Here is a 20425-nt window from a genome sequence, read left to right on the forward strand (position 1 = left end):
GCACCAGAAGAAAAACAATTGATAATTGTACCAGGTAAATCATTATCATTAACTTTCCCCCAAGAGTTTAACATTAAAACAGAATAACAAAGTGTCCACTACCCCAAAGGAATTAGCTACTTCTTTAAAGGGGCTGTTCACATTTAAGTTAACTTTTAGTATGATGTAGAAAGTGATATTCAGAGACAATTTACAATTGGTTTTCATTTTTTATTTGTGGTTTTTGAGTTATTTAGCTTTTTATTCAGCAGCTCTCCAGTTTGCAATTTCAGCAATCTGGTTGCAAAAGTACCTGTTACTGCCTGGGCCACCTGCCATTGACATGAAAGTAAACAGCTCAAAAATACACATGGCCATTTTTTGGATGGCCACAGCAGATGAATCTTGGATGGAAGGGATTGTTACAGCAGAAATATAATTGGTTTGGATCAAAAAATGATTTTGCTTTTTGACCAAGTAACATCAAATTATATCACCTGCACCTCATAAAATTGTATAAATCAAGCCATGATTCCATGATCCTGGTCCAGATTGCTGAGAGGAGTGATAAACAGAAACAGTGCAGAATTGTAAACTGTTTATTTTAGATTTTTTTTAGTTCAGTATGATAAAGCTTAAAGTTTGTCTTGAACTGGATTTTCAATCTGGCACCATTTCATAGAGGCACAAGTGCTTTTTTTATGGGCTCCAGGGACACATTTTGGTGGCCCTCAGTACTTCAGTAGTCCAGTAACAAGCTAAAAAGAATATTTGAGACATTAAACTGCACAAAAAGTTACAAGAGCTTAGAAAGCATCTGTAGTTTATTCCGGTAGGATCAGGTGTGACCTTCAAATGTGATTCCCCAGGTCACAACCTAGAAAGAGATGGTGAGTTCCTTATTAAATTATTATTTATTATTAAATTATTAAATTATTAATTAAATTGGCAACCATATGAATTCCACATCTAATATTATAAAAGATATTTAAATTAGGAATAATGGATCATAAATATCACTGTACTCATAGTATAATTATACAGTATAACATAATCTGGTCATTATTCTTTTATTATTTATTTCTTCCTATCTTATTCATCTCTGGTCTCAATATAATAATGAAGACCTTTGGCATAAATATACATGCCACCAATCCAATGCTTGATGATAAAATAGCAAACACTTCCACTGCCACCATGTACTTCCCTGTGGTGCTGAGGTAGGCTGGGATGAAGGAGATCCAAACAGCTCCAAATATCAACATACTAAAGGTGATCAGTTTGGCCTCATTGAAACTGCCTGGCAACTTTCTGGCCAAATAAGCAACTACAAAACATAAAGTTGCTAAAAATCCCATATATCCCATTGTGCATGAATAACCTGTTGGTGATCCCTTGTTGCATTCCACAATAATGGTGCCCATCTTAGATTTATTGTCTTGGTATTCAAAAGGAGGAGAGTGTGCAAGCCACCCAGCACATATAATCACTTGTATAGCTGTGCACACAAGCACCAGGGTGTTAGTTACTCGAGAATTCAACCACATTCTCCTGCTGCTCCTTGGCTGGGTGAGGTTGAAGGCGATCACCACCATCATTGTCTTTCCCAAGATACACGAAATGCACATGACAAAACTGATCCCAAATATAAATTGCCTGAGGATGCACGTTATAGTAACTGGACGACCAATGAACATCAAGGCACAGAGGTAGCAGAAAAACAGAGAAACCAAAAGAATATAACTGAGATTCCGGTTATTCGCTTTCACAAGTGGGGTATTTGCATTTTTTAAGAAGATAAACAGGATACTTAGGGGAAAGAGAGAGCCCATAACTGAAAGAGCAGCCAAAGTACCACCTAGGAACTCTTCAAATGAAAGAAACTCCAGTGTTCTTTTCCTGCAGCCATCATGCATTTCATTTGCCCACATATCTTCAGGGCATTTTAAACAACTTGTAGAATCTGAGAAAATACAAAAAGTGTAAGCATTTCATAGAATACAATATCATCTACAAATAAAATGACACTCTAATTAGATAGTCATCCCGCTTTCCAGATTCCACTTTGCATTTACTATGACAACTTTGGGCACAATTTGTCTCTTTTATTATTGAATGTGAATGTATCACTGATTGCTTTTGGGTTTACTGAATGCAATTACTTTTTGCTTGCTTTATTATAATGTAACAATATTGTGCATGCCTACATTGTATTTGAATAATATAGAACAACATGTGCAGTATGTTTTATTGTGCTTACCTGTTTCATTGCTAAACTCATCTTCTGAGCATAAGATACAGTCAAAGCAGCAGACAGGTTGTCCCTTTTGTTGAGCCTTTCTGTATCCTGGAGGGCAGCTCTCACTGCATAAGGATTTTGGTACCTAAAAGAAAAAAATGAATGTAATTTTCCTATTACAACTATTTGAGTCTATTTCTACTGTATATGTATTTCTACTGTATAGTAGACTACAGATGCTGGTGAGACTACTACTCCACCACTCCACTACTCAACCTACCCACTTAGGGATTTATCTACAGAGGTGTTTTGGGGTAAATGTCCTAATAGAGTGAGTATTGTTCCTGCTTCTCTGTTTCAGTGAAGCATACCATGTAAGCTGCTTGGAAAGATTCAGCATTGTCCTGGGTACCTGGTTTGCTTATACATTTTCAACCGTAACAGGTGTTTTTGGAACATGCATTGCTTACCATACTTCTCTAACCGATCAGGTAATAAATACACCAAATGATATATTCCTATTACAACACAATGCTACTTACTTCCCTATAACCTCCACTCCAGATAGTATTGTTACTGATAACAAGGTGAGGCTCAGGATCTTCTATTAAATTTGCAAAATTGATATATCGTGTTACTCCACTGGGGAGAGCTTGCCAGTTCACATACTCTTGTTTATATGGATGATCTCCATAATCATCAAAGAACAACTCCTGCCCTGCATTTGTTTTCATCCTCACATTCTTTACATGATGTAAAATCTTGAAAAAAAACAAGAGAAATCAAACCAGTTTTGTATGTGGTATCAGTAAAAAAAACTGAGAAGTTATTCACATGATAGGGTGGTATAAACAGGGCTATGTTGGCGCTGTAAAATATAATAAAAAACAGTAATTCTAATATATAATATGTTATAAGGAATATAAACATTAACATGGACATATCAGTTCAACCAACAAGCTAGGTAAAGTAGTAGGATGGATGTCAAGAATATTTGAAGTGTTGGGAGGTTAGAATGGTGACACCAGAAAATTAAGGATGAAGAGAACCTGCCCATCCCCATCACTCCAAGTGGACCAGTTCAGTCTTAGGTACCTCAAGTCAACCAGTAGTGTATAATGAGCACAAAATCTTGATCTTAATTGATGCCTTTAAAACTTACAGTATATAATTACAATCACATTCATCACTGATTCATCAGTCACATTTGCCTCTAATAAAGCTACTGTTGTGGTGAAACATGTAGGGGTACATAGGTGGACTCTTGGTCTAGGTTCCAACTTATACAGATAAAGAAAATACTAATTGTATTGGGGTACTGTTTGAATCTCTATTTGTAAACCATGACTGTTAAGTTGTAGTCAACCTTTAGGCTTTACATTATTTTACGGATTTTATGGATGGTGATGTTTTTAATTATATGGGTGGTTGATCTGGGGTACATGAACTGGTCAGGTGGTGGGATGGTCAGGTTTCTTATTAATCTTACCCTTTTGGTATCTGTATATATTCCATTTGGTTATTTATGGACTTAAATACAGGTGGGTCCTAATCATTATTACTTTTACAGTTATTAGCAAGATTGCAATTAGTTTCAGAACCACAAATAGAATTTCCCTTTTGCATTTTTTTCTTCATCCCTGCGACTTCTGTAAGTCACACTCACAATAACACATCATAGACAGGCTGGACTCAACATAAAAATAGTCAAGTCCAGCCTGTCTATGATGTGTTATTGCGAGTGCGACTCACAGAAGTCGCAAGGATGAAGAAAAAAATGAAATTCTATTTGTGGTTCTGAAACTAATTGCAATCTTGCTAATAACTGTAAAAGTAATAATGATTAGGACCCACCTGTATTTAAGTCCATACATTCAAGATTTGCTTGCACTAAGCCCCAGTTATAACCATTAACAATTATACGGAAAGCTGATGACACAAACAAAGTACATAACCTATTTGTCATTGTATGCAACACAGGATTAGTTTGTTTCATTACATAACATACTGATGGAGTATTGATTGTTCATTTTACCCCACAGAATAAATGGGAACCCTGTGTGTGTTGTGGACACCAGACACATCATAAAAACATTTCTGTCTTCGTATCTCTTACCTTCCATGGGTCCAGATTACTTATGTTAAAACACAGACCATTTGATCTGCAGGAAGTCATGTCGTTGATACCATATGCCAGTGAATACACTGCATTGTAAATAAGAATGGCGTATGCTGATGTCTTTTCGTTATAGTGATCTAAAGCTTTAAGGTTTTCTAGCCCTGTGCAGTAGGTTGTTGTTAAATTAGTGGTTGTTTCTGTCTCATTCCTGCCTTGCCACAAGCAATGAAAATTAGTTTCCCAAAATGGTTTCATGAAAATATCATTAGGGTACAAAGATGGGTGAATGCTATGAAGGTAATTTCCAAATCCTGGGATTGTTGTTAAAGGTAGAGCTAACCCAATTGTTCCATTTAATATTCTCCAAAACTCTTTGAATGAAAAAATAGGAGATGACATCCAGCTTCCACTGGCAATCAAAATCCTTCCAGTTATATTTTCTTCACTTGCAACTTTCATGAAAGGGATTAGTTCTGGCATTGAGCAATAAAGTAACACAACTGTGGCTGTTGACTTTCTGATGGCTTCGATAATAGTGTGAGTCTGGTCTCTGGTGTGTTGGGCAGATATCCGCATAAAATAGGCCACACAAATCCCAGCTGCTTCAATGTCTTTTCTCATGAGCTCACTGTCATACAGGCCAAAATCATTGTCAGAAGCCAGAATTCCTATCCAGGTCCAGTTAAAATGGATCATCAACTTAATGAAATAATATGGCTGTACCTTGTCACTCATTATAGTACGCAGAAATGAAGGGTAACGGATTTTGTCACTTAGCTCATAGAAAGCTGAGCCATAACTGATCTGTAATGAAAGGTAAAATATTTATATGTGTGCATGTTTTCTAATTGTTTATGTAATGACCTCCAACATTTATATTGCCTTAACAGCACAACCACATGTGTCCTAGCAGTACAATGGAGAAGTAAAATATGGAGCCCCTGTGTTCCTACTGCCTTTGCCCAGGAGTAAAATGCAGAGCCATTTACACCAGTAGTTCATAATCAACCATATGCACCGTAGTAGTACAATGAAGTACAGAGCCCTTTTATCCCTTTCAAAATGCTTAGTGTAGAGGTCAAAAGGAAGATGGAACAATGAAAGAGCAAGCAGTGATTTATTGGGTGAAGGGTCAAGGCCAACTTTCCCAAAGGGTTAGGGTAAAGCTTGACCTGGCAAAGAGGATTGCTGGGAAAAGAAGAAAGATGGCCAACTCCCATTCCGCCATAATCTACCCGGTCTTCACTTGCACCAAGCCTGACCTGGTTGGGAACAAAGAGATAAATGGCAGCCAACTTCCCTGCCAAAAACTACCTTGGGCCAGTATGATTTTTAAAGAATGGAGCACCAGTTCCAGATACGAAATAACACAAATTCCAAAACAAATTATAGGCACTAACTTTTCTGGTGTGTGTAGTACATGACAAAATGGAGGAGAAATGATACACAACTACACTTGATACTCACTAGGTACTAACACAAGTTTTTTTTTGAATACTGTTAAAAGTCCAAATGAAAAACCTTGCCCTTTATTTGCAGTTATACAGTATATAAGAGAATATATATATATAGAATATATGAGATTACTCTATGGGTCATTTTAACCCATTTCTTAAATTACAAATGGGTGTCTCACAGTAGCCAGGCCAGCCACATTGCCCCACTCCGCTGGCGTGCACATCATGTGTAAACAGGGACTCGAGCGCATGCTTGGATTATGAGGGGGAGCAGAACAGGGCAGTGAGGGAACTAAAGGTAGGCAACAGAGAATGTATGTACATGGCACCCTCCCAGCTTTGTGCCCTAAGCAAGTGCCTCTTCTGCCTACCCCTAGTTCCAGCCCTGGTCTCTCACTACCAGGCCCGGATTTGCCCGGGCCTAGGGCGGCAAAAAAATAGGGGCGGCATGCCGCCTAGCCGCATTATGGGGACGTGTGCGTCCCCATTCAATTACAGCAGCTGCGCCGGCGCTGGGAAGGGGAGGTGAGGTGGGTGCTAGGACCGCGCAGCCGCCTGGTCCGACCGTGCGACCTAGGGGCGGCGCTGCTCACTACCATCTCAAGATGACTACACAAACCCTTGCAGCTTCTACAGACTTAAAGGAATACTAACCTCCATTTATTGTAGTCAGACATTCTCTCCCACTGATTATTGCTCCTGGGAAGCCAATAACTCTAAAGAGTATGCCTACTAACAATGTGTCTACATGTCAGCACACTCTGTGAAATCTTCCCCAAGTGTTGTGGACAAGAGTGTTTTACTAGTTCACTATCATAAAGAGAAAATCCTTTTTAATCTGGTTATAAACTGAAAGGTTATCATACCTGAGGAAATCCGTACAGACCCATAATTATTGCTACTGCAAGGGAGCAGGAGGATTGAAGATCTCCAATTAATCCCACCATTTTGGACTTTTGATCACAAATGTAATTAGGAATTGCATTCTCTGTCCCTGACAGCATTCGCATTGCTCCTTCAACAGCCTGCATTTCATTAAAGCAGGAGTCATATATACGGAAGCCAAGTGTAATGTTGGATAAAAGTTCTGGATTCTCATTGATTTCATTAATAGCAAAGACTGTGGCAAGGACTTGTAGATAACACAGGTTAGACAGCCTGGGATTAAAGAAAGAAGTCTTAATACCAACAAAGGGAATCAATTTGATTAAAAATACAGGTAAATTAAATTGGGAATAACAATAAAGGGCCAATATGCCATTGGATTTTCCTGCAGAACAGTGCTTAGTTCATGGGGATCCAAGGGAGAATCATATTATATGTCTGTACAGGCAATGAGAAAAGCTAAATTTGTTCTGGTTATGAAGAGCCCCCAGTGACTTCAGACAATATTGAAAAGGCTGCTGGGCCATTTGTCCTTTTGAGTCCTCTAGTCAATCTAATACAGTGGAACCTCAATTTTACATCCCCTGATTTTAAGTTTTCCCTCATTTTACATTGTTGTTTGTGGTCCCACCCATATATTATGGATATACATTCCCTGATTTTACATTTTCCAGGATTTTACACAATTTTTTTTTCTGGTCCCCTGAAAAACGTAAATTGGGGGTTCTACTGTATTCTGCAGTTTGCCTGCTATGGGAAAAGCCAGCATTCTTTTAGATAGCCATGTCATGTTAATATAATAAAAGGTCTGCAACTAATCAGATGTGGGTTTTTAAAAAGCGGACAAGTAAATGCTACCTGCTGATCGGATACTATCGATTACAAGACAATTTTTTTCTCTGTACAGGTAAGGGATCCATTATCTGGAAACCCAGAATTACAGAAATACCATCTCCCACAGACTCCATTTTACCCAAGAATCCACACTTTTAAAAGTGATTTCCTTTTTCCCTTTAATAATACATCAGTGCCTTATACTTCATCCATATAATTAATCCTTATTGGAAGCAAAACCAGCCTATTGGACTTATTTAATATTTACATGATTTTCTAGTAGGCTTAAGGTATGAAGATCCAAATTACAGAAAGATTCGTTATCCAGAAAACCCCAGGTCCCAAGCATTTGGGATAACAGATCCCATACCTGTACCACTAAATTGTGAAGACACGCTGCCTTCTGACTTCATGCACAACATGAAGCTACCGTATATACTCGAGTATAAGCCGTCCCGAGTATAAGCCGAGGTACCTAATTTTACCTCCAAAAACTGGGAAAGCTTATTGACTCGAGTATAAGCCGAGGGTGAGAAATGCAGCAGCTTCTGGTAAGTTTCAATCAAAAAATTGAAGGTTTCTGCTCCCATTGGAGGTGCCGGCGTCTCGTTTTTGGATGCCGGCGACCATTCTTGGATGCCGGCGAATATTCTTGGAGACTATTCTTGGATGCCAGCGACTATTCTTGGATGCCGGCGACTATTCCTAGGCGCGGCGACTATTCTTAGACGTCGGCGACAGTTTTTGCGCTTGACCCGAGTATAAGCCGATGTAGAGTTTTTCAGCATATTTTGGGGGCTGCAAAACTCAGCTTATACTCGAGTATATACGGTAATATTAAAATAACTATACAATGACATCTGTTAAGATGATAAGAGAAGCAATATGAAAATGCAGCCTTACTTGTCACATTTCCCCACTGAGGGCTTCATAGTGAAATTGAGATTATTGTTGTGTGGTTGCAGGTGCACAGGAATAAGGGCTCCCAAAATAACATCTCCATCTTTTTCATACACTTGCAGATTTTCTGAGTGTAATGTGCAGCTGGAATCACTGCTCTTAGTGAAGACCAGGATGAAGATCAGCAGCCATTCTGGGCAATGACATTTACTGGGAAAGAACAAATATAAGAGGAAGTGTGGGTGTTAGAGGAAGATAGGATAAGACTACAGATGCATCAGAGTGGGAGGGCAGCAGGGTGGGCATCCGTCATGTATACATGGTAACATGGTTGAAAAAGACACATGTCCATCAGGTTCAACCTTTTATGTCTATATATAACCTGCCTAACTGCTAGTTGATCCAGTGGAAAGCAAAAAAACAAGTTTGAAGCCTCTACTATTTGCCTCAGTGGGGGAAAAAATCCTTCCTGAGTCCAAGATGGAAATCGGACCAGTCCCTGGAACAACTTGTACTATGAGCTATTTCCCATAACCCTGTATTCCCTCACTTGCTGAAAAGCCATCCAACCCCTTCCTAAAGCTATCTAATGTATCAGCCTGTACAACTGATTCAGGGAGAGGATTCCACATCTTCACAGATCTCACTGTAAAAACCCCTTTCAAATATTAAGATGGAGCCTTCTTTCTACTAATCAGAAAAGGGTGCCCACAGGTCAGTCGAAAGGGCCTACTGGTAAATAAAGCATTAGAGAGATTATTATATTATCCCCTTATATATTTATACATAGTTATCATATCACCCCTTAAGCGCCTCTTCTCCAGCGTGAACATCCCCAATTTGGCCAGTCTTTCCTCATAGCTAAGATTTTCCATACCTTTTACCAGCTTAGTTGCCCTTCTCTGTACCCTCTCTAATACAATAATGTCCTGTTTGAGTGCTGGAGACCAAAACTATATGATATATTCCAGATGGGGCTGTGCCAGCACTCTGTACAGTGGAAGAATAACCCCCTCCTCCTGTGACTCTATGCCCCTTTTAATACAGCTCAAGACCTTGTTTGCCCTTGATGCTGCTGACTGGCATTGCTTGCTACAGCCAAATTTTTATCTACAAGGACTCCAAGGTCCTTTTCCATTATGGATTTGCCTAGTGCAGTCCTATTAAGGGTATAAATGGCTTGAAAATGTTTACATCCCAGGTGCATGACATTTATCAACATATATATTGTAGAAGCTGGGGGGGATATATTGTAGAAGACCGATATATATCCCCATTCTTTAGGTTTTAAAACTACCTCTTTAAAAGACACCATGGGGTTAACCAGCCAGAGGTGGGCTGGACATCCAAGGGGTGTTTAATGGAGGTGAGCAGCAGGTGAAAGGTGTGTGGGAGTTTTTTCTCAGGGGTGGAAACTCACTGCTGTGTTAAACAGAAAAGTTTGGTTTTCATGTGTGGCTACTCACTGTGGAGTTGGAGAAAGTTCTTTTCTAAAAGACTAGGGAGGTCACTCCCGGCAGACTGTACACTGCAAGTTTTCTTGGCAAGTACACGGCTCTTTTGTTGGGACTTATTTTGTTGCTAAACTGAAGCTCTTTTGATTTTTATGCCATTGCTTGTCTGTGAGAGATTTATTTGAACCGAAGAAAATAAACTAAATGTTTCCTTTAACGTGGAGTGGCCTGCATGTTTGGTGAAAAAACCCCCAAAAATCACAATATATTCTGAAAAGAACCAAGAACTGTTACCCAGTATATGTTCTTTACCAGTGTCAGACATAAACAGAAGTTACTGAGCTGCAAAAAACACTTGCAAGAAAATGTTACTAGCTCTTACACTGTTATCAATAACAGGCAAAAGTCTAGACTCTAGAACTCTTGCCCAGATGGAGGAAGCAAGCTATGCTCTTGGAAGAAGAAAGATGCAGAAGGTAATATTAGGCAGCACACAATGGAGTTTTTATAATATCCCATGCATGGGATATGATGCAGACAGCCTATTTGTAGTCTGTAATCTCCTACCTGAGATTTGACCCCCACATCCCCTCAAGCTAAGCAGCAAACTAATGAAGAATTGGCAATGCAATTAAAAACAAGTTTCCACCAAAAAAAGCAGTACAGGGTCATAAAATGCATAATAGGCAACCTTGTTATAGGGACACTAGGGGGCACATTTACTAAGGGTCAAATATCGAGGGTTAATAAACCCTTGAATTCGACCCTCGATGTAAAATTCTTCGAATTCAATCGAATTCAAAGGATTTACTGCAAATCCTACGATCGAAGGATTTTAATCGATCGAAAAAACCTTAGAAAACTGATGGGGAAGGTCCCCATAGGCTAACATTGTACCTGGGTAGGTTTAAACTGCCGAAGTATGTAGTCAAAGTTTTTTTTTAAAGACAGTACTTCAACTATCGAATGGTCGAATAGTCGAACGATTTTTAGTTCGAATCGTTCGAATCGAGTTGTAGTCATAGTAACCTATTCGATGGTCGAAGTACCCAAAAAAATAATTCGAAATTTGTCGTTTTTTTACTTCGAATCCTTCACTCGAGCTTAGTAAATGTGCCCCTAAAACTGTTGATTCTATAAGATGAACAAATAGCTGCATTACCTGAAATGTCCCAAATTCAGCATGTTTCATGTTGGTTCACGAAGGCATCAATTGCAATGATGTATTTATACTCCATTCAATCCACATATACAGTAACATTGTACAATAACACCATAGGGATAATTGCACTAGATTCTGGTAGCAATTAAGTAATAAGAAAGTTGTTAATTATCTTCGTCCTTGGAGGACCACATAAGGACAGGTTGGCATAAGAGAATATAATAACAGTCCTTAAGTGTAAGGCTGAGAAAATGCACACTGGCCAAAAGAGACTCTTTTTTTTTTTCCTTTACAATTAATTGTGGATTGTGGACGCGAAGCCTTGAGAGCATAGAAAGACTCTTTTTTCACTGTAATTAATGGAACCCCTTGAGATGGTCAATAAAGACACTGCTTTGATTTATGGCATACCTGAAATATGGTAGCAAAGGTGCTTGGGTTTATTTCATGGATATCTGATTAAATTATCAACAGACCAGATATTGTATGATTTTTGCCACATGTGAATGGATAAACTACAATGATCATGGAAAAACAAACTGACATGGGAAGCATCCAGAGACTGCAGCATGTGAAAAGTTCCAGCTGTCAGTTATAATGGAGAGTTTGCAGGCAATATCATGTGCCTTGAGCTTAAAGAATCCCAGCACCTGTGTTTGTGGAGGGGGTTGGCTGGTGCATTTGGAGTACATTGGGTACGTCCTGGGTATAATAAAAGGCTGGTTGGAAGAAAGAAGACTTGGTATAGAGGGCTAGAAAGCAATCTTGAACCCAGTGAGGGGTGACGGTGATGTTAACATCTTAGAATGACATTCCTGATCATTAGACAATGGGTAATAAAAAAGTCCCCCTGAACCAAACATAGAAGTGTAAGTACTATACAAAGTGAGAGTGAACTTGGTGGATGTGTATTTTCCAACTAATATATACATAGTTAGAATAAGATCTTTGATAGACGTTCTAATGAGGACCAAAACGTTGGACACAGATGGTACTGTATGTGAATAATTTTTTTATTGGTGCCTGCAAAACAGTACATTTATTTGACCATGCACCTCAAACAAAAAGCAGGGATAGAGTGCAGACACTTTGTCTGTGTGTGTGTTTGTATGTAACTCTGTAACTTCTCAAAGTCCATAGGTTGTGAAGACTAATCAAGAGACATTTATACCTGCAGGCTGTGAAAATAAAGGTTTTAAAGTTATGTTAATTTATAGACAAATGTTTATAACTGTATCTAAGGAAGTGGCAGCTGCATGTTGCATCCTTAGCTTTCTTTTCCATCCTTCGATGTATAAAGAAATATCATCTATAAATCCATATACACGATGCCCCAAAATGTTTAATATTATGTCACTTTAATTCTCGAAAAAAGATCCAACGCATTTTAACAAAACAAGTATTTATAGAATGTATAGTATATCTTCTATTTATACATTTATTATCCAGTATAATCCATTGGGCGGCCATTATTTTATTTTTTATTTATGAATGTATTTCTTTCTTTCTTGTTCATTTCTGGTTTTAAAATAATAATGTAGGCCTTAGGTAAAAATATACATGCCAATAACCCACTGCTGGATGACAATATGGCAAATACCTCAACTGCCACCATGTACTTCCCTATGGTGCTGAGGTAGGCTGGGATGAAGGAGATCCAAACAGCTCCAAATATCAACATACTAAAGGTGATCAGTTTGGCCTCATTGAAACTGCCTGGCAACTTTCTTGCAAAATAAGCAACTACAAAACTTAAAGTGGCTAAAATCCCCATATATCCCATTGTGCATGAATAAGCAATTGGGGATCCCTTCTTACATTCCATAACAATGGTGCCTGATTTAGATTTCATATCATTATACTGAAAAGGAGGAGAGTGTGCAAGCCACCCAGCACATATAATCACTTGTATAGCTGTGCACACAAGCACCAGGGTGTTAGTTACTTGAGAATTCAACCACATTCGCCCACTGCTCTTTGGCCTTGTAAGGTTGAAGGCGATCACCACCATGATTGTTTTTCCCAAGACACATGAAATGCACATGACAAAACTGATTCCAAATATAAATTGCCTGAGAATACAGGTTATAGTAACAGGATGACCAATGAACAATAAAGCACAGAGATAGCAAAAAAACAAGGAAAGGAGGAGAAGGTAACTGAGATTACGGTTGTTCGCCTTGACAACTGGAGTCTCAGAATTTTTTATAAATATTGTTAGAATACTGAGAGGAAATAAAAACCCCACAACAGATAAAGTAGCCAATGTGCCCCCTAAGGCCTCATTAAATGTCAGATACTCCAAGGTCCTCATCCAGCAGCCATTGTGTTCCTCATTTGCCCACATGTCTTCAGGACATTTTTTACAACTTGTGGAATCTAATAAAACAAAGTAAAACAGATTAGGATTTAATTACATTTTCATTTAGGTTACCTGCTTCATATAAATGGGAAAGACCCAGGGAAAAAAGGAGCCCAAAAAAGAGCACTTAAGCCTTGCAATCAATATTTTTAAATTACTCCCACGCTCCTTCTTGAATTACTACAATTGTATTTAATCACAATAATCAATTAATTCATAATTATTCAATGCGTAACTAAAAATCATTTCATAGCCATAATCAGTACAAAATCAAGGCACCACTTAATTTCTGTGTCATTAAATAATCACTCAAAAACCACTCCATATTCACTTTTATAGGGCAGCATGTTCAACCCATAGTCCCTAAACTATACATTGAGTGGGCAACACAATTCTGTTATACAGTCCTTACCTTAGATCTCTATGATGTCTTACTTCTTGTCTGCAAAAAGAAGTGTCTCAAGCTGCTGGAACTGTGGTGGTATACTCCTGCACAATATCCCCAGCCCAGTACATATATATCCAGTAGACTGTAAAAATTAGGACTGAGGTTTGACAGCTCTGCAAATAGGGTTGGACTGGGCTGGCAGAGCCCATGGGGGTTACCTTGTCCCCCAACCCAATAATTTTGGAGCGGCTCTAAGATGGCCAAAGGTATGGTGTCAGGAAGGTTGTGATGGGGAGGTGAGTTTTCAGTGGTGGGAGAGTTTGCAACTGGGATGGCAGGGTGGGCCCTTGCGGTGGAGGCCCCGGAAGGCCTGGAACCTCCAGTCTGCATGTCTTAATCATTTACTGCTGGTTTAATATAAGTGTACAGTTAGTTTGTATAGTACATTTTATTTGCTTACCTGTTTCATTGCTAAACTCATCTTCTGAGCATAAGATACAGTCAAAACAGCAGACAGGCTGTCCCTTCTGTGGGGCCTTTCTGTATCCTGGAGGGCAACTGGCAGTGCATAAGGAAGTTGGAACCTAATGATTGTACAAGTTCTGTAAATCATGATCCCGAAACATATTAAACCAAATCACAATATATCTTATTTAAGTAATTCTCTTGTGTTTAAAAAGTATATTATTTGTTCAAAAAGATATACATACTTTAATAGTTGCATACAGCTCATGGCACATTTGACGTATTCTCCACCAAAAGTTGCCGGTCAAATTCCACCTACTGTTTCCATTAAAGAAAATGACAGGCTACATTGTCAGGAACAATGGTGAAAAATAGACCATGTGACTATGGGGCACTATAACACTTTCTTAAAATGTATTTTTGTCATTTGTTTTAATAAAGAAAATCAATTTTGTTAGTTGTTGTCAACAGGGCAAAGAACCTGAAACTATTTTCATGTTCAAACATCCTGTTTTTGCAGGAGGACCAGAAGGAAATTTATGTAAATAACGGTGCCCACTGCATACTGGACTAAACAGCCAGACACTACAAATAAGGGAATGGAGGGGGGGGGGTTGCTTATATTCATTAAACTACTTGGCTGATTACAAGGAGGTATTAGTATAAAAGCAATTAAAGTAACTCAGCTGATTACAGGTAGGTAGGAAACAAATATTTTCCTTGATTGTTTCTTGAGCAAAACAGGGAACTTCCTGGTTCTTGGGGCAAATGCCGGAAGAGGGAGAGAGAATTTATCTGATTACCAGTAGAATGTATTAAACAAAATAACTCAGCTCAGCTAATCAAAGGAATGTAAACATAAAACAATGATCCCTTAATGCTTTATACATAAAAGGATTGGCAGAAGGCATTTTCAGCAATATTTGGCAGAAGGCATTTTCAAAATATTTTAGGCCAGAAAATAATATTTGCTGTAGGTGTACTCTATACTTCCCTTTTAATGCTACCTCTTTCCAAACATAGGATTCTGGATCTTTATATTGACTCCAAATCCAAGCTGCCGATTGTTCCAGGGTACACCAACATCCCTACACACAGTTGGGCTCAAAACAGGCTGAAGGGGTGCAAATCCTATGACTGATAGTGGTCTCAGGTTGCTAGGAGCATATATGAGGTCAACTACATTTATAAATAGCGCCCATGTGTGCTCAGATTTGCACCTAAACTAGTACTTTGCACTCATGGCTTGTGGTATTACAATGAGTCGTATTGTATTTACAGGACATGCGTTATTTTCTAATTAAATAGTATGATCAAATTGTATATATAAAGTTTCTACTTTGATTAAGTCATGATTACAGTATACTAACAATAAATTAAACAGGGATTCTGTTCATTTTTTTTCCAGATAGCGTGTCAGTGATATCCACTATGCCAACAACTGGAGATGAGATTTTAATAAAATGATGATGTAATACAATAAAAAACTGTTTTAAAACCTTTCAACAGGTTAAGGGGTTCATTAAAAAAACAGAAATGTGACATCTGGTCCACAGTCCTCCATTTGGATGCACTGATGTACCTTATAATTTCCACTCACCTCTGTATAACCTCCACTCCAAATGTACGTGTCGTTAAATGTAGAAATATATCTCTCAGGAAATACCCTCACAATTGCAAAAATAAGAGATCTTATTACATCTTCGGGGAGAGCCTGCCAGTTCACATACAGGACACTGTCATACAACTGCTCTCCATTCTTATCAAAGGACAGCTCCTGGCCAGCAGGAGTTTTGGCCTTTATATGTTTCACGTAGGGCAAAATCTGGAAACAAACAGGAAAACCATACACAAAGGAATTATTTTGTTTAATTTTGGAGGTTGGACAGTTGGAGACCATTCGAGTATGTTCTAATCTGAGTCTCACGTGGTGTCCTAGATATTCTTGGAACTATGGCTACATGACTGATGCACATATTTTCCTTTATCTGTACTCGTTTCATGAGCTAACCTTTCTTTAGGATGTACCATTTTTAAATCCAGGAAATGATCAGTATAACCATTATCTTTCTAGTGTTCAAAGCTAAACAACCTAATCTGCAGCAATCCTACCCCCATCTAGCCCTGTGGTAGCTTAGTTGTTTTAACTAACCTTTGTGAATTAGGCTGAAACATGCTAATCTGGTCTCAGTAAATTGATGAAGGAAGGAGATTACTGTAGCTGCCTGTTAATCTATATCACATATGGGAGGACAGAACAAGATCCACTCTGACACCTGGAAACTCACAATATAGCATTCAAATTGTTATTTCATTGGATAATCCAATATCCATTTTCAACCTTGTCATTTTCCCATGGACATTTGGTAGCAACTTAATAATGTAAATGCAGCAAAGTTTTGCTGTAAAAACTTTGTGTAATTAGACCAGCAACATTTTGGTGTATTTACATTTTAAAAAACGAAATACGGGAAAAATGATTTCAGTAAATATGCCCCACTAAATCATACCAGCCAGAAAAGAAAAGAACACTTATAATAGTATAGTTTATAAATATGAATCTAGTTAATGGTGAGTTATTCGATACACAAAGACATTATCATTTGTCATCATTTGGTCAATGACAGGAGTGTAGTATGATACCCCATTTAAACCCAGTGATATAAGGCAACAGACTGTTGATGAGTAGTGTCTTTAATGGCTACTCAGCAAGTCCAGTTGTTTTAGAATTACCCAGTTGTTTTAGAAGAACCCATAACAACCAAACATTATGCCAATAGGGTTTAATTAGCCAGCAACACCAACATTCATGAGATGGAGGTTTCATAAAGTCATAATTTTATCTAATTTTTATGGGGTTTCGGGGGCTTAGTTTGTAATCTTGTGTTAAATCATAGCCATATTTATCTAGACTAATGATAGCAGGTTGAGAAACCACCGCTGTAATCAGGCTGAAAATAGCAGTGGTAAATCTAAGGGAAACCTCTAAAAAATACTTAGCCGTCTCTATTTAATAAAGTGTGAATAATGTATTGACCATTAATTATTGCTCAATACAACCTCTCTATATGGAGCTATATTCTCCCCTATTTGGATCCCAAACTTATAGACCTGGTTTTGGGGGAGAGAGATGATCAGGACTACATTGGGGTTGGTCAGGGCATGGTCATGGTTTATGGACATGCGGTCTAAGAATGCAATGTACGTGGCCATAAATATCCTGAGGAGGTTGTTGTCTCCGAGATTCTCTAATATGAATAGAGCCAGTGTCCCCTCTACTCTGCTGTAGGGAAAGTGTATGGAAAATCCCCCAAGAGTGTTAAATATGTCCTGTGGGGGGGGGGGGATTTGCTCCTGTTGACCTGGATGTGTTATGGATATTTAAAAGCTAAAACATCCTACACTTCTTCACACCACTAATGGGATAAAACTTGATGGAGAAGGGGATGAAACATAAGGGGAGAAGTAGAGCTCTGGGAGCCAGAGAAAGAAAGTCTGAGAAAAGAGAAGGCAGTACCGTAAGGAATTAGAAGTCAGGGAAATGGACCTCATGAAGGAAGACTTTTAGTAAGGCATAGGGTGTCATATGTCATAGCACACTGATATAGTTCTCAAGGTGACTGTAGGGACCAGAGGCTTAGGACCAGGGTAGTTTGTGAATTTTCTTGATGGCAGCCTGAGAGATCCTGGAATGCTGGAAGCAGATAACTGGTGGTGCAAGCGAAACTGTGTTATGTAATATGATGTCAAGGTTTTTCTATGAATAATTGGTGTACTAACTAAAGTACCTTTTCTGTACTTATTTTCTTTGTTCAGTGAGTTTTACTCTGTGTAAAATCATCATGTTTATTTATAAAGTTGCCTTAATGATTTTCTTTATTTCATAGAAAAGTACACACCACAGCATGGGAAAATGTACATAAAATAAGTATTGCCTGTGTCACTATTTGCAATCACAAATTTGCATACAAAACCCGATGTTATAGAGCCATGTTTTTTTCATAAACAAATCAAAGGATATTTTGTGAAATCAGAGTATGAAATGAATAACAGGGAACGTACGACTGGTATAAGGAAGGTTATGGAAGCAATTAGCTGTTTTGTGTTAAGGCAATTAGTCTATTGTAGGTGAGAATGGAGTAGGTGGGGAGAGTGTAGGAGTGCCTGTGGTAGGTGGAGAGGGGTGTTGTTAAGGCAATGTGTAGTTGAGAACAGGGTTAAGAGGATTATGTTACAGAAATTTTGTAGGAAGGATAGATGGACGGGGGGGCAACAGAAGGGGAAATTGTCACATGCCTCAAGAGTTTAAGACAGGGCTTAAGAAAGAGGGCAATTTTCTGCAGCTAAAAAGACGCTCAGTTAACCAATGTGTGAAAACATTGCACTGATAGACTGTGTCAAATACTGATCGTTTATTTGTAACAACAAGGTTCTTGATACCAAAAGAAACTTTGAAAACATATAATATTGTATTTTGTGCTGTGAAAAATATTGTATTGCATTTTTGTTTATCAAAGCCCATTTCACTGCATATAATGCACCTTTGGGTCCCAATGCCCATTGCCTGAATGTGTGTCCCTTTTATGAAGAAGTACAGTATGTGGGTGATTCGAGTAAGGATACAGATATATGCTTATATTTGATTGGCAATATTTTTTTCCTTATTAGTTTTGCATGATAGACATTTACTGTATTTATTACTACTTTGTTTAAATGCTGAAAACAAATTTCCAAATGTTTCTTACTTACCTTCCATGGTTCCAGTGTCCTTAAACCTAAACATGGTGATCCAGATCGGCAGGAAATCATGTTGTTGATGCCATGAGCCAGTGAATAAACAGCATTATAAGCAAAACTGGCAAATGGTGTTATGTCCTCATGATACCCTTGATTTATTAAAAATTTCAGATTCTCTTGCCCTGTGCAATAAAGCATTGTTCCATTATCTGGATTTTCAGTGACATTGAGATTTCCCTCATGCCATAAACAGCCAAAACCTGCTTCCCAAAAAGATTTCATATAAATATCCTTTGGGTACAAAGATGGATTAATCGTATACATGAACTTTTCAAATCCAGGTATTAATGTGATAGGGAAATTTAAGCCAATAGTGCCATTTAATATTCTCCAAAGCTGTTTGTATGTAAATATTGGGGAAGACATTACACTGCCACTAGCAATCCAGACCTTGTCTGTTAGATTTTCTTCTGTTGCTATTTGCATAAAGGGTATTAATTCTGGCAAAGAACAATAAAGTAACACAACTGTGGCTGTTGATTTTCTGATGACTTGGAGAACAGAAAGTGTCTGATCTCTGGTGTGTTGAGCAGAAATCCGAACAAAAAAGGCCACGCAAATCCCTGATGCTTCAATGTCTTTTCTTAAAAGCTCACTGTCGTAGAGACCAAAATCATTATCTGAAGCCACAATTCCTATCCACGTCCAGTTAAAACGGATCATCAGTATGCTGAAATAAACGGGCTGCAGTTTATCACTCAGTATAGTGCGCAGAAAAGAAGGGAAATTGATTTTATTACTTAGGTCAGATAACGCTGACCCAAAACTTATCTAAAATGAAAAAAATAACATTAATAAATTTAGCCACATTCAATGATTAATGGTCATGAAAATACTTGGGAAAATTTTACAATGCATGCCTGAATTATTTAAAACTGTTATTACAAAAGGGTTAAGACAACAGTAATACGTCTATCAATTATCTCTTAGAAAAAAGATAGAATTACTTTGCCCTAAGACTAATTCAGCATACAAAAAGGAGAGCATTCCTATAGTATTAGATTCCAATGCTAACAGTTTGCTTGTACAGCAAATGGAATAAAGAAATATTGGTAACAGCAAGATCTAGAATTAACTCCTTATATACAGAACACACCCAGGTTTATTTTTTTAAAGCAACAAAAACAAAAAAAGGAAATTGTGGCCGATAAATAGGTTTTAAAAGAATATTGATAATGATTCATGAGATGTTGAAAGTGAGCAAGACCAAATTAATATGCACCCTTTAAAAAATCAGTTAAAGATTTACGGATACAAAACAGGGTGGAGAGACACATATATTAGATAAGCATTGTCAACCCATCCATAGAAGAAAGTTGAGAGATCACATCCGGAGACCTGACACTGTCTGTATGGAGAATAAGGTTCCAGGGCAGTTTGAGAT

At 38.1% G+C, this 20425-nt stretch overlaps 2 protein-coding genes across 2 annotated transcripts; both read right to left on the reverse strand.

Annotated features, from left to right (window-relative positions):
- Nucleotides 1-1052: 1052 nt before the first annotated feature.
- On the reverse strand, nt 1053-11052 carry LOC108695874 (extracellular calcium-sensing receptor). Its single transcript, XM_018224826.1, has 7 exons — nt 11030-11052; nt 8417-8623; nt 6661-6952; nt 4335-5141; nt 2761-2979; nt 2240-2363; nt 1053-1942 (listed from the first exon to the last, which is right to left on the reverse strand). Exons 1-7 carry the CDS (start codon nt 11050-11052, stop codon nt 1053-1055), a joined length of 2562 nt encoding a protein of 853 aa, XP_018080315.1.
- Nucleotides 11053-12548: 1496 nt separating this feature from the next.
- On the reverse strand, nt 12549-13430 carry LOC108695875 (vomeronasal type-2 receptor 26; the record flags this gene model as incomplete). The annotated part of the gene is made up of 1 exon (XM_018224827.2): nt 12549-13430. A coding segment is annotated over exon 1 (828 nt), but the record flags the coding sequence as incomplete, so codon positions are not given.
- Between the last annotated feature and the right edge of the window lie 6995 nt (nt 13431-20425).

This window comes from Xenopus laevis, chromosome 7L, assembly GCF_017654675.1.
Source record: "Xenopus laevis strain J_2021 chromosome 7L, Xenopus_laevis_v10.1, whole genome shotgun sequence".
Lineage (NCBI taxonomy): Eukaryota > Metazoa > Chordata > Amphibia > Anura > Pipidae > Xenopus > Xenopus laevis.